The sequence below is a fragment of the Dunckerocampus dactyliophorus genome, chromosome 9 (genome assembly GCF_027744805.1).
Source record: "Dunckerocampus dactyliophorus isolate RoL2022-P2 chromosome 9, RoL_Ddac_1.1, whole genome shotgun sequence".
In the NCBI taxonomy this organism is placed as follows: domain Eukaryota; kingdom Metazoa; phylum Chordata; class Actinopteri; order Syngnathiformes; family Syngnathidae; genus Dunckerocampus; species Dunckerocampus dactyliophorus.
Genome location: NC_072827.1, coordinates 20,155,113 through 20,176,768, shown reverse-complemented (window position 1 = coordinate 20,176,768; position 21,656 = coordinate 20,155,113). Strand labels below are relative to the sequence as shown.

General features: G+C 40.4%; 1 protein-coding gene across 3 annotated transcripts in view; it reads left to right on the top strand.

Annotated features, from left to right (window-relative positions):
• Positions 1-21,656, top strand: part of kdm6a (lysine (K)-specific demethylase 6A) — a 59,348-nt gene that overhangs the window by 32,097 nt on the left and 5,595 nt on the right. For 2 of the 3 annotated variants that reach the window (XM_054786294.1, XM_054786296.1), the window contains 13 exons: positions 2,378-2,471; positions 4,926-5,052; positions 6,757-6,855; positions 7,874-8,093; positions 8,392-8,532; positions 11,000-11,092; positions 11,199-11,276; positions 11,644-11,751; positions 14,042-14,437; positions 16,812-17,620; positions 18,925-19,054; positions 19,133-19,238; positions 19,955-20,160. In XM_054786294.1, the coding sequence (XP_054642269.1) occupies positions 2,378-2,471; positions 4,926-5,052; positions 6,757-6,855; positions 7,874-8,093; positions 8,392-8,532; positions 11,000-11,092; positions 11,199-11,276; positions 11,644-11,751; positions 14,042-14,437; positions 16,812-17,620; positions 18,925-19,054; positions 19,133-19,238; positions 19,955-20,160 (2,607 nt within the window). The remainder of the gene's footprint in view (positions 1-2,377; positions 2,472-4,925; positions 5,053-6,756; positions 6,856-7,873; positions 8,094-8,391; positions 8,533-10,999; positions 11,093-11,198; positions 11,277-11,643; positions 11,752-14,041; positions 14,438-16,811; positions 17,621-18,924; positions 19,055-19,132; positions 19,239-19,954; positions 20,161-21,656) is intronic. The other variant, XM_054786295.1, reaches the window with a different exon arrangement.

The window sequence follows — 21,656 nt, the reverse complement described above, 5'->3', positions numbered from 1 at the left end:
CCTGTGGAAAGCGCAAAGGAGGTGGGCTTGCACTGTTTGTGAACAAACTGTGGTGTCATCCTGGCCATGTGAACATCAAAATGTCCATCTATACAGCATTTTAAAAAAATCGATTTTCATTATCTGGAAAAAAAACGATATCTATCAGTATCGCATTTTTATGCCAATACTGGGCCTAACTCTAGTCCTATTAACCCGGGTTCTTACGACGGAGTATCAGGGCCACATTGGGGAAAAAAATATTGGAGATTTTGAGAATAAAGTCATCATTTACAACAATAAAGTCGTAAATTTACGAGAAAAGAAGTTGTGAATTTATGAGGAAAAAAAGTCGTATTACCATTGCCCAAGTGACCACGTAAGTACTCCCTTTTCATAGCTGTCTCGGGCAATGCCTTTTACAAGGTATTAAAATAATATGAGATTTTGAGAATAAAGTTGTAAATGTGCAAGAAGAAAAATTGTAATATTACGAGAATAAATTCTTACATTTCGGAGAAAAAACTTGTAACTTTGTTACATGCATTGCCTGAGACAGCTATGAAAAGGAGGGACTTATGTGACCATTGGCCTCGGGCATGTGGAGGGGGCAGAGTAAGGAAGGCTAGCCATGCCAATCTGTTTGTGCTCAACTGCTCTGTTTTGCTGCCATGTTATAAATAAAAGCTTGCCTGAAGCAAGAGGAAAGTTTCCTTCCTTCCCGTAGCTAGCTTCTGCTAGCTACTATTCTCTATTTTCTCTCTGACACGTATGACACGTAATATTACGACTTTATTATCGTAATATTAAGACTTTTTTTCTTGTAAATTTATGACTTTACTCTCAATCTCCTGATTATTTTTTTTCAATGTGGTCCTAATACGTATTCTATTTTCTACCACAGCAACTAACAAAATGCACCCATTCAATACAGATTTTTTAGATTGTTTGCCACCGGACGATTTGCGCATGTATGAAAGCTTTATTGTCATTGTACTAAGACATACAGTGAAATTACCACAGCAGATCTGTTAGATAAAAGTAAATATAATAAAAATACGCACAAATGGAGGAAACCCCCCCAAAAAATCCTTTATGTCCCATTCTTGGTTATGTCAACAACCTCTTATATCGACATGAGTCAACCTGTCAGAGGGGAGCACACAAAAACTATCTTAACATCCAATGCCACTATGCCAACATTTTATAGTGCAACTTACTAAAACCAAAACAAAGTAAAACTACTCACCCCTATAATGTAGAGGTAACCAAAAGGCTGACTAAGCAGAATCTGCAGGCTTATTTTAATAACTTCTTTATTTTGTGTCGTGTTGAGAGGTGATTCTAACATATTTTGATTGCCAAATTTAGCAGTGAATAAATGGCTGTAATTAATAAATTACACAGACACTGCATTGGAGCATCACTGACTCACTGTGATAAAATTCCCTGAAGGCGAAAAACTGCAGAATCGTCTCTGTCTCTGTCTCTGCATTCTGCGCCAGAACAGCAACATGGAAAAAGCCAGGCAGTAAAAATGGGTTTGGGCTAGTACTTACAATGCTGATTCTATTTTAAGCCATATTTTGCAATATAGTTCTGATAATTCATTTAGTTGTTTGAGGTCATTGGTGGTGTAGTGGTTCACATTGCTGGCTTTTGTGCATCTGGCATGGGATCCATTCCCGCACAAGGCATTCATTCACAATTGTGATCAGTCCAGGTCCAAGTCTGCTGGGATAATAGATGATGGGATTTGTTTGTGGATCGATTACATATGACAAGTAGAGTGAGTCATCAAGGTGTCGGTGTTTAGCAGTCAATCTCAATTAGGACATTTTTTTTTTTTGCTGGAGGTCTGACTTTATTGAACTGGAGCAGGAAGAAACAACTCCAGAGCGCCTCTCATTTACTGGCCTCAAGTGTCACTGTATACCATTTAACGGCGCTCAGACAGGAAGAGTCCGGAACCAGACAAGAGTGGATGTGGCTCATTGTGTGCATGTGTGTGTGCGCGTATGAGTGGGTGGGTTTGACTGTCATTTACGTTGATAAGGCCAGTCTTTGCCTTTGAGAGTGTCTGCTGATTATGTGACGTGAGGTCAGTGAGGTCGCGGAGACAAAACAAACGGCTCAAATTTCACTGGTGCTGAGATGGACATCCAACACACAATCGCACACTTTGAAAGGTGCCCAGACGTGTTGAGTCTGGTCTGGCCTTCCCCCCCTTACGTTTGTGTTTGTCCGGATGGATGGTCATTACAAGTGTGAGGTCTTTTTTTTTTTTTTTGGGGGGGGGGGGGGGGGGGGGGGGGGTGTCCTCTTTTGTCTGTGCGCTTTGCCTCATAAAACACGTCGTCCTGTCTTGACTGGTTTGCTGTTTGCCTCATGTCTGCAGAAGAAGTACCGAGCTGCCAAAGAAGCTTACGAGAGTCTCTTGCAGACAGAGAGTCTTCCTGCTCAGGTGAAGGCGGCAACACTGCAACAACTCGGTGAGTGTCTTTGGATCCTCGTGCCGTCTTCATGCCACTGGGTTGTGCGAACACTGCAGCACTTTAGGTGGCATCATACAGCATGCTATATGAATTATATATGTTTCCTTTCTGATTTTTGGAGGAAGTTAAGTTTCTAAGCATTTTAAAATATTGTTTAATTTTAGTTGTGTGTTCTTTAAAGTCCTTATGTTTTTTTTGGAGGTTACCTTAGTAATTAGTCGCATGGACATTCAACATTTTTTTTTTTTTGTGGTTTTACCTTTTTTTTTTTTAAAGATTATTTTTCAAGTGCACAAGAGCTTTATTGCGACACACACTCAGATCGGCTACATAGTGATTTTTTTTTAGCAAAGCTCAAAGAGCCTAGAAGAGGTCTATATATGGTGTGTGTGTGCGTGTATATAAATAACAGTATTATATACCAAATAACTAGATAGTATAACCAATAAAATAGCTACAAGGGGCAAATAAGTATTGCACAAATATTTATGTTTTAGGTTGCAAAAGTTATGCCCCAAACAATATCAGCTCAAGATTTAAATGAAAATACAGTGAAACCAGTTCATGTCGACACCCCTTGGACTGGCTGACTGACGTTGACACAAGCTGTTGTCGACAAAACCAAAATCGAAAGTGAAACTAGCCATTACTTGCACATTTGGTAGTGGGCTGACCGGAGACATAAAGAGAATGGGGGATATTTAGGGATGTCACAAGACAATTAACTCACAAGAGGAGACGATGCGTGAGAGTGGGTCCACGGGTACGAGATGAGACAAGATTTTAACATGAATTTTAAGAAAAGTGCAATGGAAAAAATATGACTGGACAAACAAACTTTTGGATTTAACCAAGTCAATAAACAATGCAGGTGCGTTTTGAAATATTCATTGTCCCACAGAATCACGCTCAAAAGATATTAACATTTTTTTAGACCAAATAAACAAAAAAAAAAACTTTTTTATTAGTTATTAGTGTCAGCATTTTAGCTTTTTCTAGTTACGTTATGCCTTTTGCTCTATTTTTCCACTTTTGCTGGGTTTTTGTTTATTTTATTTATGCAATGAGCCACACGCCAAAGACGGCCCCTGCGCCACACTTTGGACACCCATGTGTGTTTTTGCCAAGTGTGTCCAAGCTCTGTCTTCTTAGCAGTGTTGGTCAGGGGCTAGGTTGCATTCTGGAGGGTTCTTTTTATAGCTTTCAGACGTGCATTGCACACTATTGAGGTGGGGCTCACTACCGCGCACCTGCTCGGTGGATACTTACTGTACTTTGTACTTTGACTTGTATTTAATTACCAAATAAGTTCTTGATGCAAGAAACACTGGTATGCGCACCCTTACTGGCTAAATGGAGCGACCATGTTGTTAAATTGTCAACACGGGTCTCTTGTATGGATGAGGCGTATTATGAAACGGAACCGGTGCTTGAACGATGGCGCTTAGCCAAATGCAATGAGCATCAACAGAAGCGCTTGGTAATTAAGGGTGCGGACAAGTCCGAACATCTATGTGGGTTGATCTGCCAAATCTTCAAATAAAGTTGATGAAATGTAGAATTACTACAGCTTCTGCTGAGACATCGACAAGTAGCAAGCATGTTTAACTCCGATGGGGGAAAAAAAACAGCCACCCGTCACTCGTTGACGTTGATGCTGTGAACACCAATATAGGTTGGATTGCCAGGTGTGCATAAAGCACTTAATGGGTGCTTCCAGTAATGCCTTGCACGCTGCCACTTCCATATTACTGTATTATCATTCACAGTAGCCATGCCATAGTCTGATTGGCTTCTTCTCGTCACACCCCCAGCGATAATAAAGGATTTTTGAACCTATGGCAGTTTGTTGACATGGTTTTCCTCTATTTGTACATACTTTAAAAATTATTTTTCTCTTTTCATAAGATATTTTACACTCTTACATAACAGCTGCTGCGGTACCTTTGTTGTATGTCCGTGCTACAATGACAATAAAGCTTTTGTACATGCGCAAATCTTTCTTTGTGTGGCTAACAGTCTAACCCAAAAAATTTAAATGTGTGCATATTGTTAGTTGCTGTAGTAGAAAACAGGTTAATACTACCATGTTTTTATTTTGAGACTCATTTTTCACTGAACAGGAAGTCACTGTGCACGTTTTAATACTGTGCAACGTTACGTTGCTGTTGTTGTTTCACGCTGTTTAGCGATAGTGATGAAGTTAACAATACTAAACAGAATGGTTTTTCAAATAAATGATATCTTTGGGTCGCAACTTTTACGCTGACAAAAGCCTTTGATACCTGTGGTATATTTACATTGAAGGGTTCGTTTGTTAATGCTGTTCTGTTTCATAGCATTAATTTTTCGCCAAAAACACCCACACTAGAACACAATAGATTCTCAAACTAGACTGTGGTCTTACAAAGAAAAAATGTTTTTAAGCTGTTTTTCCTGGGCCTCTTCTAGGCTGGATGCATCACACAGTGGAACAGCTGGGGGACAAAGGCACCAAGGACAGCTATGCCATCCAGTGTCTGCAGAAGTCTCTAGAGGCTGACCCAAACTCAGGCCAGTCCTGGTATTTCCTGGGCAGGTAAGATGACCCCCCCAAAAAAACTTTGGCTATATGATAATTAGGGGTGTCACAATACAATACAATACTTTGTACTACCCATACCGATATTGCCTTGAATATCGTCCCATACTGATATTGATCCTATATCAACATGAATCATACATACTATTATTTATTTTGTAGGGTGGAATGCTGGAAAAGCACAAATCATACATACTTTTATGACTTACTTTGTAGTGTGTAATGTTAGAAAGGGCTTGAGCCAATGATATTACTCAAACAGAGAACAATAGTCAGCCACAGTCGGTATGAGGAAAAACTCACCTATTTACTTTATGCTTGTGGGGTATAGATTTATCCACAATGTAGTGGCAGCTAGGCAATAGTAAGCAAGGTTCAATGAAGCGTTTAAACCCGACATTCCCCACCACAGACGGGGCCTCGCTCTTTTCTGTTATAGCTATGACTTTTTAGCATTCCCATGTGATGCTGCTTCATATGCACAATGAGGTTGGTCGTACTATATTTGCCCAGTTCTGTGCCACCACGGGAAACTTGTGCATGACAAGTTTTGCACCAAGCTGCAATGTCTTTTTACCCTCACACAGCTGACATTACTTCTACTTTGTTAGCACTAGGGATGTAACGATTACTGGTATTAGTGATTATTCATGGTAAATCTCCTGACGGTTAGTATTATCATTTCAAATTACAGTAATCGTAAAACCGTGATTGACAACCACACTTCGACAAATACATTTACTAGAGCAGCGACAGCAGCGGGAGGATGCGCATGCAGTTTGCAATGTGTGGCTGGTAAAAACATGGTGGCATCCCTGCAAATAGCCCTCCTGAGAAGAACAAGATCTTACATCTGGACATATTTTGGATTTGCAATCGAATTTGGAATCGATTATTTGCATCGGACTGCCAATATCGGAGAATTGAGATGCAGGCCCATATAATCCAACATTGTTTTCTTTTGCTGATATCTGCCCAATATCTGATAGCAATATCAGAATTCAGTGAATATGCATGCGAAAGCAACAGGGTTCGCCTAACTGAAAAGGCCTTTGAACCAATCAGAATGTTGAAGAAAGTATTTTCTGGGAAAGGCATGAGCAATAGCAATAAGCAGTATTAACTGATTTCCTGGTGCATTCTGTTGCTTTACATTTATGCCAACTTATAAACCGCTTAACATTTTCCTCCTTAATGGGGCCCAAACAATAGAATTATATTGCTTGCGCGGGTACGTCATTGCACAAAAAATCACAGTAAGTAAGCAACAACGTCATTAGAGATGTTCTGTTGTTTACTAAAGTTTAACTATAAGACATAAGCAAAAAAAATGTTTTCTTAAATGTGTTCTTTTGGCCATAGCATGAGTAGAGCAGGCAATCGCACATGCAGACTTATTTGTTGTACTACTGAAATGCTGAACACAGGAATGGGTTTGATGATTCCAATGGTGGAAAAAGTCTGTTTTATTGACCCAAAAGGCCTATAAAAAATAATAAAATGTTTTTGAACTTCCATGACATGGCGTAGAGAGAATGATCAGAACATGAGCTCTTCAGTGGTGGCTTCCCTAAAACCATAATAGTTTTCCAATGTTAAAGTGCATACTGTATGTTTGCATCGTGTTTGGTTTGCAAGTGAGGTTTGCATTGTTCAGGGCTTACTGTTTCCACAACTCATCTTTGCCAGTTTGTCTTTCAGGTGCTACTCCAGTATTGGGAAGGTACAGGATGCATTCATCTCCTATCGTCAATCCATCGATAAGTCTGAAGCCAGCGCTGACACCTGGTGCTCCATAGGGTAAGGAAGAATCTGGGCTTTATTGGATCTGTTATTCTGGGAATCGGATACTTAAAAAAATGCTGGAAAGAGAAGACTTTTATTATGCCCTCGTAAAGTGTCATTGAAGTTAAGAGTCATTAAGCAGTTTTTTTTGTTTAAGCATTAAGTATGGTATTTGTAGACTTGTATGACAGTCACAGATGTTAAAATGTGATTTAAAGGGAAACTGCGCTTTTTTGGAATGTTGCCCATCATCCACAATTCTTATGTGAGACAAGAACACGTCTTTCCCCTTTCTGTGCATTCTAGGAGGGTGGTACACAATGACAAATAGTAGGTGCTTATTTTCCTTTTTGGCTGGACTTTCATGGTGACTTACTCGATGGACAGTTGTCTGTCTGGTCCAGCACGCCTGGTGTGTCTTTTTCAGTTATTTTGGGTAGGTGGAAAAAAGTTTGCACCGCTGCAGGTTTTGTTAGCGCTAATAATTCTTCATTTGTCGTGATGCAGTCTCTTGGCCAGTGTTCTCCTCACCAGATACGCAAATCCTTTTCATCGATGGTAACACTGTGTGCTACTCGGTGCAGCAGAAAAACTAAATTTCTGTCGGCATGGCTTGGCAAGCTCCACATTTGTACCTTGTAACAATAGGAATTGTTATTGATTGTTATGTATCACACTGACGTCCTAAAGGTGACGGACTGGAGTTGAGAGCTGACTGCTGCCGACATGTGTATCTGTGCACCTTGATGAATTAAAAGACCCAGTGAACAAGGGTAATGCTCACTCGCCCTGTTTCTACAGTCAGGAGAAACACTCTGACACTCTTGGCCCCCTAAAACAGAACGCAAACAGTGTGCAAACTAGACTGCCCTTTTCAGGCATGCCATAAATAAATAAATAAATGGCACGCACTGCCACAGCAAAATGTGTTAAACACTGCTTATTGATTGTGACTCATGGGCAAAATTCCAAAAAAGTGCAGTTTTCTTTTAAAAGCCTGTAGAGTTAATGTGTAATTTGGCCCTGCCTTCAGGGTGCTCTACCAGCAGCAGAACCAGCCTATGGACGCACTGCAGGCCTACATCTGCGCCGTGCAACTGGACCACAACCACGGTGCTGCCTGGATGGACCTGGGCACGCTGTACGAGAGCTGCGGGCAGCCACACGACGCCATCAAGTGCTACATCAACGCCACACGCAGCAAGGCTTGTGTGAACACTGCCGCGCTCACACAGCGCATCAAGTTGCTGCAGGTAGGCTTTATTGAAAACATCATGCAACCTCGTCTGTTAGATGTCGTTCAGTCATTTAGTGTGTTAAAAATGCCAAAGCAATCAGCTTTTCTGCTTTTTGTCATTTTCATATCTGGACACTCAGATATGAGTTATTTTTTTTTCTCATTCTCTGTAAAAATCAAGCATACATTCATTGCATACATTTGTGATATGTTCTATACCTTGAGGTTACCAGTGGCCAAGCCCCTCCCTCTCTTTGTGTCATCTTGTTGGTTCAGCACCTAAATAAGTGTGTGTCTTGCACGATCTCTCCTAGGCTCAGTTGTGTAACCTACAGCCAGGTAGTCTGCAGAATAAGAGTAAAATGCTTCCTAGTATTGAGGAGGCATGGAGCCTACCCATCCCTGCCGAGCTCACGTCCAGGCAAGGGGCCTTGAATGCTGCACAGGCACAGCAGGTGAGAGATCCAGCTCCTACTCGGAGACCGCCGCCTCTAGGAAAAACAAACAGTGAGCTCTAATAGTCAGCTTTGCATTTTGGTCGGCATGGAGGTTAGAACCTAAAGGTGGAACAAGATGCAGCAAGGTCACTCCGGACAGCCTCTTTGATGCAGGGATCCTGCTAAATTGGCACATCGGAGCCGTGACAGAATATTTAGCATTCTTTTTTTTGTCTGTGCCTTTCACAAAGAACCCAGCAAAGCAGGATATGGCAATCAGATAATTAAATGCATGAGGATGTCTGTGTGATGTAAACTATGCTCTCCAGTGTCAAGCTTCACACCCTTGTCCCAGCTGTTCGATATTCCCTTTCACACAGACAGCGTCCCACCTCTGTTTTGGCTCTGACACTCACCCTGAAGCCGGGTCGACACAGAACAGTGTCACAGGCTTTTGAGGGCAGTCCAGGCTAGTATTTTATGGCAGGTGCAAAAAAATGATGACGGCGCACCGCAGGGAATATTTTCCAGCCCACTGCACTTATCATACATGTAAAAATGTAAACAAATACTCTGATGAAATGCAGCACAAAATTCTGTACACAGTCTAACCTTCAAATCCGTAAGCCCTGACATATTGTTCAGAAACGGAGCAAAATTTACATGCCACATTGCCACACAAAAAGGTCAAACTGTTACATTAGATTGGCGTTTACCTTCTTTATACAATTCAGTGACCGCAAATGTTGAAAAATAAGACTATTTTTATGCCCCCGACATCTCGTCATTGACATTTTTAGTCATTTGTTTTACATTTTATTACTAACAGCGGTTAACTTCTTTTTGCACTTGTATGGCCATTAAGAATGGTAAAGAGTGGCAGTTAATGTTAAAAAATTTCTTTCCAACTTTCCAAAAAAAAATGTTTATTACGTTGTTTTGATTTAGTTGTTTTAGTTTGTTTTGATAAGGTTACTTTTTTTGTTTTAATGTTTAAGTACTAACAGTGGTTAACTTTTTTTGCACTTGTATTGCAGGATATTAAACTTGACCAGCGTAACGGACAACAGAGTTCTACAATTACAGTTTAGGGATAGTGTTATACATACTGAACTTGTGAATGCCGTATGTACTGTATATGTAGCATTGCCACCCTCTTTTAGCTACATGTTGCTCCCTTTTAGCATTTAGCAAGTACAACGGGTTGAAAAAATCTGTTTCAAGGTGCCGGTCATCCTCAGAATTGTTTGCATTCCCATAAGGAATAATGAAAATAGAAATACACTTGTCCCTTGTTTATCGTAGTTAATTGGTTCCAGACCTCACCCGCGATAATGAGTTTACACTAAGTAGGTTTCATTTTTGAAACGTTATTCGAGCCCAGTAGACATGAAATAACACCCCTAAGTCACATTTACACTCTTATTATTCCTTGTTTACACCACATTGCGCAACTCCTATGTGCAGGCTATGGGATCACGGCAGGGACACGAAAGACACCGCCACTTTAAGCATAGCATGTTACGGAGATAACTAGTTAGCCTGCAATTTATTTATTCTAAACTTAAAGGTTTTCAAACAAAGGGGTGAAGAAGGACAAAGTAGTAAGCGAAAAACTTACCACTTCCACACAGAATTTTATTATTATTATTATTATTATTAGTATTATTATTATTATTTTCTCTATGTCATGTAGGACATGTCACAGCTGACTCCATACAGTGTTAAGGTAATGTAATGTAACATTACTGACGCCTAGTGACCACAATACTATATATGACTTGTCTTTCAATATTTTTTGACTAATAATAGTAGTCATAGTCAGCCACAAATCAACATCATTTATTCTTTTTTTTTTTTTTATTGCAATAGAGTAAGAGAGTGGTGTTCGAACCGCGTAGTTGCGAGGGACTGTTTTCTATTCCTTTGTCCAACTGTTGCCACCGCAACATCACAATTTAAAAATACAATTATAAAACAATCAACTCTTGAACTACATTTGTACGTTTCAGGTTTGTTTAGCATCGCAGTCTTCCTTTAGCGCCCACTCAATAAAGCCCAACATCAGCAACTGCAAAGAATCAGCAATAGCAAAGGTCATGTTTTTCAATGCAAAAGTAATTTATAGTTGCTTTATTCTTGAATTTTCAGATGTGATGGATTTCAACCTCATTAGCAAAGAACTGACTGACTGCATGTTTCCATACTAATGCAACATTAATGTTGCATTATTCCACCAAAGAAGCACAGCATGAATGCTCTGATTAAGACCTTAATCAACGATTAAGGTGTTAAAGCAAGCTGTATTGTAATCAGAGTCCTGTCATACATTCTTTATTTGGAAGCATGTACATGTAGAGGAGTTTTTTTCATTTGAAAAAGACTTCAGTGGTCATTTAGAGTTGTGGTTGGAGTTTTTTTTTTCCTTCCCTACCAAAGCGCAGATGGCCATCATCACAAGCTGTTTCTCTGCTGGATTTTGTAGGCCTGTAAGGGGGAGGGATCCCAAAGCACCAGCAATCACAGTGACCTACAGGCCAGCCCTGCCAAGAAGAAACGCACTGCCAGCCCAGCTAAAGTAATGCCAAGAGCAGAACATGACGATCGCTGCACGCACTAAATAGAGTGTATGGTGTGTGCGCTAAATAATAAACGTTTTTTTCCTTTTCGTTGGTTGTGAGCAGAGTGGTGCGGACTCTTGTGCTAATAACGCCAATCAGCAGCCGGTTCCAAGTTGGTATCTTACACCACAGAAACTTCAGGTAGGAAATATTTGTGTTCTTTTCTTATTTTCACTCTTTGGAGTCCAGGGTAGTTTTTTTTAGCATTTTAGCGTTGTTGAGACACTCATTGGGGGAGAGATGTCAGGACATATAATAGGGGTTGGCACAAACCTCCTCTTCCTTTGTAGTTTGACATAGATGGCTTCTTTCACACCTTTTGTCAAACAAGGGGTCATCTCTACCTGGAATTTGGACATCATTGTCCATTACAAATTAACTCCTAAACCCCCCCAGCACCCCAGTGGCAGGTAAAGTGTAATGCATATGTAGAACCAATAATGCCAGCAGGGTGTCTGTGTTCATTTTTAAGTTATATTAATAGTCATAAAAATTGTGTCCTGTGCAGCTTCTGGACCACTTGCGGACCAACAGAGCCATCCTGAAACCACTACAAGTGCAGATGCTGGATCAGCTGGAGAACCAGTTCTCACTCATGCAGCAGCATCAGCAGCAGGTAGACATTTTGGACTTGGACAATATTTGTATGTGTATGTTCTACGGAAATACCGCATCTTTCCATTTTGGTAATGGTTTAATTTTATTTGGAACATGCACACAAGTTAGCGGAATACATCACATAGTACTATTTGCAGTTCCACATGTCCACAAGCAGTAGGAAGAAGCTAAGCTTATTTAATCCTACCCCCTGTCCGTTTCACATCAATTGCAATACATTTATTCACTTCCTGTATTTCGTATGTGGTCTTTTTAATACATAGAAAAGTGATAAGGTAATGTTACAATGTAGTAATATAATAATATAATCAAGGTTTTTCCACAATCAGAATAAATAATAATCATATATAATAATCAGTATAATAATAATTAAATAATAATCAATACAAATAGACATAACAGAACAAGTTCCAGACTCTTCTTTGTTGTATTTTGCAAACATCAACTGCTTGTATTGTTTCTTGAATCGCTCATCTTGAATCATGCTTTGTTCCTTACTTAACCCATTCCATAATTTTATCCCACATACTGAAATGCTGTGAGTTTTTAGCGTTGTTCTCGTGTGTTTTAAGTTGAGTTTTTCCCTGAGATCATATTTCTTCTCTCTTGTATGACATTTTTGCGAATTTTAATATTTGTCATTTTAGAAATAAAAGGTTTGTATGTACTCTATACGCAGCATTATGGATTATCCTAACTGATCTCTTTTGCAGTCCATTTAGCAAGTGAAGTTCATAGTTATAGTTTATAGTTATTACACCCATATCTCCACACAATAAGATAGATATGGTAATACCAGAGAGCAGTAAAGAGTATGGAGTGATTTTTGCTTTATTCATGATTGAGGTATTTCTCGCCACCTTATGTTGTATATTTATAATGTTTGTGATTTCTATTATGATGCCCAAAAACGTATTTTCGTTCACCCTTTCAGTGTCTACATCGTCAATTTGTGTTTGCGCATGCATCTCCTTTCTGCTATTACCAAATAGCATTATTTTAGTTTTACTTAGTTTCAAGGGTAATCTATTTTTATCAAACCATTTTTTTAGTATGGCCATTTCGTCTGTGACTTTTGTAATTAGCCGTTGTGCGCTTTCTCCTTAACAAAAGGCAGTCGTGTCGTCTGCGAATATTACTAACTTTTAAGTCTTTCTTTACAGATGTCATTAATATACAAGTTGGAACAGTGTTGGTCCCAGTATTGACCCCTGGGGTACTTCGCACGTAATATTTAAACTAGCAGATGTGTATTGTCCTAGCTTCACACATTGCTTCCTGTTAGCTAAGTAGCTTTTGACCCAATTCAAAACTAACCCTCAGAGTCTGTACCTTTCTAATTTTGTAATTAGAATGTTGTGATTCATTGTATCGAAAGCTTGTCAGATCCATAAATACTGCAGCTGGACACTTTCCGTGGTCTACAGCGTTGGTAATTTCCTCCGTAATTTCAATCAGTGCCATAAAGGCTGAACTGTTAGCTCTATATCTATATCCGGCTATCCGCGAGTAATTCATTCCTATTAATACATTTGTCCGACCTGCTATTGAACAGCTTCTCGATAATTTTTTAAAATTGTGGTAATAACAAAATGGGTCGGTAGTTTGTAAATTTATTACAAATTCCATTTTTGAAAATTGGAACTACTTCGGCTGTTTTCATTTTGTTGGGAAATTTACCAGTCTGGAATGATAAATTACTGATGTATGTCAGCGGTTCTACGATGTCGTTGATAACCCTTTTTATCGTTGCCATTTCGATTCCATTACAATCAGTTGATGTTTTTGCTTTATATTTATTGACAATATCAGTAATTTCCTTGTTTGTCACATCAGTAAGGAACATGGAATTAGGATTCCTGTCTACACTGTCATTCTTTTCTTCCACTGTCCAGAATTTTGGAATCTCTTCTTCCAGTTTTGGTCCAATATTTACAAAGTAGTTATTCAACTTTTTAAAATAATGATGGTAGTCTGCTTTCTTAGGACTGTTCCATATAATACTGTTTAGAATTCCTGAGTTGCTCTAATGTTGTTTTTATTTTTGTCTAGTAATTGACTATAATATTCTTTCTGACACACTCTCAAGATTGTTGTCAACTTATTTTTATATGTCTTATATGTTTTTCTGCTTCTTTAGCTTGTTGAATGATAAATTTCCTGTACTGTATAATGTATTTTTCTTTTTACAGGCATTTTTAGTCCTTTTGTCATCCAGTCCTTTTGTGTATTTAATATAAGAGGAATAGTGATGCTGCAGAGAGTGACCCATTTTGCTGTCGTCTTAGATGAGGCAGCAGGCAGCAGTGGGCGCCCAGCTGCGACCCAGCCTTCCCAACGGCCCTCTACCTGAGTCCCCCAACAACAACAACCACCACCACGCAGGCCTCCCCGGCAACTCCCCGGTCAATCACACAGCCATCAGACCACCGTGTGTGACCCAGCCCGCGGCCAACGGCTCGTGCCAGAGTCCGTCGTCATCATCGGGACTGCTTGACGCCCGGTCCCCTGGGAGAGATGTGAGAGGCGGCAGCACGAGCAATGGAAACGTGCCTTACGCGCAGCAGCAGAACTCTCTACCTCACAACTGCATAGCCACCGCCGGCCACCCTAGCAGCAACAGCGCGAGTCCTGGTAACGTGGATGAGACGTGGAGGAGCCCGCATAGTAACACTACCACTCAGGTAACTCATCACTTATATTACCTATAAAGTCACGACTGCTGTCTGTGGGTCTGGTTAGCCTTCAGCAAGTACAGAGATGTCTGATTTTATTTTTTATTTCTATAAAAAATAATGAATTACAATTTGTCATTTCATCATCCAACATAATGATTAAACACTTGAATGGCATAATAAAGGTGAATTGTCTCATAGATGCACCCATTTTTTTGGCCAAAATTGTAAAAAAAAAAAAAGTGTAAAAAAAAAGTTAACCAAAAAAAGTAAAAATGCTAAACTTACTGACACTGATGGCCTATACTTCCTCCTCCTCTCCTCCCCATTCCCCAGTGACCCTTGACGGCCAGGGCGAGTTGCCTCCACTTCTTGGGGTCTCATCTATAAAAGTGTGCATGGAATTAAAGACCCAAAATGTGCGTACGGACAAAAATATTCCGACTTATAAAAAGTGGCGCAGTTTGTGGTTTATAGCTCTCACCGTGAGTAGCAGTGTGCAAACGCAACACGTCATGCTTTCTCCACGCCTCCACTTCACCATAGAAGGTCAATGCAATGTGACTCAAGGATGCGGAATCCATTTTTAAAGACCCTTGATTGCATTGTTACGGTGGCCGCTATCATTCTGAATCATGGCTGGTAAGAAGACGACAAGGATGAAAAAGTAGAATTTCACTCAAGTGTAGGTGGTAATACTGTAAAATGTATAATACTTGGAGGATTGGAGAATTGATGCCACATTTATTCAATTAAGCTTATTACAAGCTGGCCTCGTATGGCCTACATTACAGTACAGTACAGACAGTACACAATAGGCCTGGGCGATAAACTGAAAATGTACCGTTACCGAAATTTCCCACGATAACCAACGTCATTTTGCCCTTGTTGGTAAATTCGGTGTTTTAATAAAATATTTGTCTTTTATGTGACTGCCAACATTTAAATTGCACTTTATTTAAAAAGCACATCTCCAGTCAGTGTGCTAATTTGTCATTAAATACAAGCATTATGTTTGAATAGAACACTTATAAAAATACTAAGAGGTGAAGCAAATACTCTTTCTTTGGTGAAGTACTCAACTTCAGCTGGTGAGCTTCTGACAGCGTACGAGCTACCTGTTGGAGACCCCTGTGATAGCGTGACTATCTCAGAGCTGGACACACTGTGTGTTTATGTTAAACAACATAGGCTATGTTCACACTGCAGATCAATTCTGATTTGTTTGGTCTTGTGTGACCTGTATCTGATTTTTTTCATGTCAGTGTAAACAACACAATTCCGATTTTTTCAAATGCGACTCAGGCCTCATTCGTATGTAGATATAAATCTGAGATGTATGCGATGCTACTGCAGTATGAACGGTCAGGTTGCTTATATCCCACCAATACATCATCGAAAGGCGTGTATTGCCATGCTTACCAAGACTTGAATAAAGGTACTCACTGATGAAGGCAAAGGTTCTTGTCATTTGAAAATTATTTTTAAAAAGCTCACGGTTCCTGACACTCACACTCGCACTCTCCTCGGAAGAGACGTCACCGCAAGTTCTCCACAAACTGCCATAGCTAAAATTCTTGCCCTCTTTCTTCTTAATCTGCTACGCAGGATCATTTGGCTAAGAAAATATTGACTCTCGTTGCATAAAATCCTTGAAATTGTCACAAACGCGCCAATGAGAGCACACACACTGCAGCAATTCTTATGCACACGGAAATGCGTGTGAGGTCATGCTTTTGCACATGGGTCGCCGGGGTATGGTGGAGCCTAGCGCAGTCAAACATTTTAATGATATTTTAAATTATTTTGTCAATTACATGTAGCGGAAACCCTCTATATAATCCTGTTCTGTCTTTTATCTTTCTTCAATAAAATACAATTAAAATGGTCATATTTATATATGTGATTTATATATGTAATTAATCTGAAAAATATTTTTAATCATTTGACAGCCCTACTTTTCATTTGACTTGTCTTTATTACATGCATCCATGTCTTGTGGAGAAAGCAAGCATGCCATTTTTTTTTATTTGATGGATTGTTTTATCTTTCGCTCAAGTCCCCCGTCGGTCGTCCTTCCATCCTCTGTGAAAAACGGCAGAAAGACCGTGGGAAGTTTAAGCAGAATAACACAATGAGGAGTCTAATAATAATGATGATGATAATAAAAGTGGGATTTCTTTGGCTTAAGCATAGTATGTGCGCATGCGTGTGAGTGAGTGAAAATCTCATTTTGAAGCAAGAAAATGGTGGTAGAGTCGTGCGGCCCTATTGGCTGACATGGTATGTTCTAGATTTATCTTTGATGTGATACAAAGGAGTGGTTTGTTCAAAGTAGCTATTCATTAGCATTTGTTTGTGCTTCCTCCTTGTCTTTGTCTAGGGGTTTCACAAAGGTCCAGGTTCACATTCGGCAGGTCCCAATGGAGAACCCCCTTTCTCTTCCTCCTCCTCCCCCCAGACCTCCTTCTCTTCCTCGGGCATTCTCAATCAGGTGGGACATTCTTCTGGGCCCTGCACTGCCTCGTCCTCGGCCTCTTCTTTGTCCCCCACGTCCCCCCAGTCCACCCCCAACCACTTGTCCTCGCCTCCCCACTCCGCCACTACCTCAGGGGTCCACACCAAAGACAATGCGCCCTCCGGGGGCAGCAGCAGCAACAACGGCGGTGGCAGCAGCGTGGGCACAGCCGCCAACACCATGCTTGCACAGGGACTGACTAATCACGTCCAGCCGCGGGTGACGGACGGCCCTGCAAGCCCGCCACAGCCCTCTCCGCCCCCTGGCGCATCCAGTTCAGACAATCCTAAACTCTCAGCCTTTCAAAAGGGACAAGCCAACACAACTGCAACAAATGACAATAATAACTGTAGTAACCACGGAGGGTGTTTCTCAGAGAAAATTAACAATGTCCATCCAGTCGCTGCCAAAGCCACTTCGGAGCACTTGTCTGCATCCTCGCCGTTGTCTGCCACCACAGCGCGCTCCCCCTGCTCAGCACCGGATAGCCTCTCCTGCCTTAACAGCCACTCCAACAGCGAGGGGCCCACGCTGAACGGGAAGGAGGACTCTCGGTGCCCGCAAAAGGTCAAGCCTCCTGAAGAGGTATATAGACACTCTGCCCCTGCTGGTCTGGCCCCCTGGTCTTCTGTTTCAATCTATCCAAGCTCCAGCGAGGTGCTCAAAGTCTGCAGGTAAGGTGTTTCCCGCATTCGTATTCAATCTGCACTAATTAGACCAGAGGTTGCACCCCTTTTTTGTTGTTGAATGTCTAATTTGACTGGTAATCTGCTGCACTCCTAACCAGCGGAACTATCGGACATGGAAAAACCAACAGCAGAAATAATAAATCTGCTTCCTTCCACAGACTTCCATGGAAATCTGTTACACAGTTTTTGCAGAATCCTGCTAGCAAATCAACAATGATCAAAACAAAACAATTCCCCGCCAAGTCTCAAAAACAATGCCTCTCGCTTCGGCGTTTGGTGTAAGATGCAGATAAATTATTTATAAATACAAATGAAATGTATTTATGTTTTTGTCTCACATGTTTTGTTTTGAATTTAATTATATCATCATGCATACCAAAAATATCGGGATACATGCTAAGGTCCATATCGGCCAAACTTAATTCATATGTCTATGGAGTTGCGGAAGTAGCGGCAGGGAGACACGGTAGTTTGCTTATGCGAGATGTTGTTTACAGCCATGTCGAGAAGGTAATTACTGAAGCTGTATCAATTAGTTTCACCACAGATATGTGTTAATTCCACGACAGGAGATATGTGATGTTACACATATCGGTTGATATCGTAACCAGAGTTGGACAATATCGGCATATCGGACATTGGCAAAAAAAAAGCTGACATTGGACATCCCATTTTTTTTTTTTTAAGTTAACTATTTAAGCTGCTAAAGCATTTATAGCACATTTAGATTAATGGAGTTATGCAAAATGCTAATATTCCAGAATAGGTTAAATTGCAGTAGTACGTACAGTCATGGAAAAAATTATTAGACCAGCCTTTTTTCTTCAGTTTATTGATCCATTTTAATGCCTGATAGAACAAAAGGTACCTTTGTTTGGACAAATATGATGATGATAACAAATATACAGTATGTAGCTCATAAGAGGTTAATATATATCTAGCAACGTCCATGGTTTTATTGATAATAACCAAAATCACTTAAGTTCTTACATGAATAACTATAGCATTGTACTGCCAAAAAATGTAACTCTTATGAGCTATTTTTGTTATCATTGTTATATTTGTTCAAACAAAGGTACCTTTCTTTCTATCAGGCATTAAAATGAACAAGTAACTGTCTAATCATTTTTTCCATGACTGTACAGGTGTCCATACAGGTGCCTGGTATTATGTCGTACTCGTAATTCCAGATGCTTTTCCAAACTAACTCAATAGCGTCCCCCTTTTAGCACTCTTTTCATTGTTTGTTATCTCCAACTTTGCTAATTGCATGGCTCATGACACTGCAGAAACCTTGGCAAAAACGGTCTGTCAACAAGCAGCATCCTCCTGGACAAGTGTCCGCCGCCACAACCCCCAGGCACGCCCTCACCTCCTCTGCCAAAGGACAAGCTCAACCCACCGACGCCCAGTATTTATGTGAGTGTGAGGTACCGAGATGAAGACTAAAGGGTCACCAAATACAATAATTATTGTGTGTCCTCTCTTGTCACATAGTTGGAAAACAAAAGGGATGCCTTCTACCCTCCCCTCCATCAGTTTTGCACCAGTCCTGCCAACCCGGTCACTGTCATCAGGGGCCTGGCAGGAGCTCTCAAACTGGGTAAGAAACTGCATTTTTTTAAAGTCACCATTTATCCAGTCTGGCACATCTCTGTGGGTGTGTCTCCAATGGTGTGCTGTGGTTGTATTCAACACATGTAGCAACAGCACCATCTGCAAGCATAAATGATTACTGCATGGCAGACCAAAGTAGATAAATGTCTCTGTCTCTCTAATACAGGGGTCGGGAACCTTTTTTGCTAAGGGAGCCATGAAAGCCACATATTTTAAATGTATATTCGAGAGAGCCATATCATTTTTTAACAATGAATCCAACTAAATGTGTGCATTTTTAAGCAAGACCAATAATTCTCTTTGAATAGTCCCTGAATGTATTCTTTTTAATAACATCGTTATAGTGATTCTCCCGTATTTTAAATATTCGTCAATGACAATACAACTGACCACAAAATGCAGTTTTTGATTTGTATATATACACACACACACACACACACACACATACTGTATATACACATACATATATGTTCTCTGTGTTGTTGCCATAGTTACCTTTGACAGCTTAGCCAATGCAACCACTTTATCCCACCAGATTGTCAGCATGATTGACACATCGCGCCTTCTTTATTTATGCACAAAAAAAGGATTGGAGGAAAGGACTGTCAACTGCATGTCTGAAGCATCCCGGAACGTTACTAATGATGCAGATTCAAGAAGTAATGCAATGCTTGACACGACGCTTGCTCCTGTCCTGCACAGACCTGGGCCTCTTCTCCACCAAGACGCTGGTGGAGGCCAACCCTGACCATCTGGTGGAGGTGCGCACTCAGCTGGCCCAGCCCACCGATGAGAACTGGGACCCCAGTGGCAGCCGCAAGATGTGGCGATGTGAGAGCAGCCGTTCGCACACCACCATCATTAAATACGCCCAGTACCAGGCCTCGTCCTTCCAGGAGTCGCTACGGGTCAGTAGAGAACACCTTAGGACACACCTCCATTATATGGGCTTAAATGAGGAAGACCATTTAAATTTTATAATGTGTAGCGAAGCCTGCTCAGCACCCTGAACTTGAAAAGAAATAATTTGAGTGCCTCTTCTCTCAGAAGTGTGTGAATGTCTAATGTTATTGCCCACCGATAATTATCGGACCGATACTGGCATAAGAGCGTGATATTGGCCATCATCGGTATCATTTTTTTCCCTACAATAAAAGCCCATACAGAGCTTTTAGCACCAATGTCGCAAATTCGCAACACTGCTGAACTTGCTTCATCATGAAGTTAAGTCTTTGAGAATAATTGCACACACTAGTCGTACTCATGGTGTTTTTTAAGGAAAGATCTAAAAAAAAAAAAACCCATCTCACAGCAACATAATAGGTAGATAACAACAGACAAGACACTACCAAGGAATAATGCAGAATGACCGACAACTATGTGAGCTCTAAACATGCAACTTAGTGGCTATTTACAACAACAGTACAGCAAAGCATGATGGGAAACCATGTACGTAGGCGCCGGTTTGCTGAGCTGTACGCTAGCGTCACCGTCATATTGAATGGAGCAAGGCTGCGCTGTAAGTGAATACAAGGAAATGTACTTCATAAAACGCCTTTCTACAAAGAAATTTCAGTTATCACCTCTAGTTTATACATTCACACAGTTGGCATGTTTTCTAGTACGTGCGTGGGTTTTCTCCGGGTACTCCACGTTCCTCCCACATTCCACAAACATGCATGTTAGGTTAATTGGTGACTCTAAATTGTCCATAGGTATGCATGTGAGTGTGAATGGTTGTTTGTCTATATGTGCCCTGCGATTGGCTGGCGACCAGTCCAGGGTGTACCCCGCCTTTCGCCCGAAGTCAACTGGGATAGGCTCCAGCATACCCCGTGGCCCTAGTGAGGATAAGCGGCATAGAAAATGAATGGATATACATGCACATAGTAGTGTCAATGCAATAAAATAAGAAGTAATAAGAAATAAGACAGTTATCAATCAAAATAATTATCAGCAAATTCGTGTATTTTAAACGATACCCCTTTAAGTAAAAATAAATTAAATATTTCCAAAAATAACATAAGTCAAGGCACAAGAAACACAAATGTATTCTTATATAAAATTTGTCATGCATGAATGATCTACTCAGAGATGGGTGGAGTAGCCAACAAAACAACTGTACTCATTTAAGAGTATTGTTACTTTACAACAATCTGACTCAAGAAAAAGATATGTGATGTTACACATATCTGTATCAGTTGGTATCGGAAATTGAGAGTTGGACAATAACGGATATTCGTTTTCGGCAAAAAAAAAAAGCCAATATTGGACATCCCTAGAAATAATAGATTTTTCTCACTTTGGTGCTCATAAAGAGGCTCTACATTTTGTTTAATTTTTTAAAAGTCACTTTTGCATAATAGGGGACCTTTAACCCCCTACCTTCCTTTCTTAATGCTTT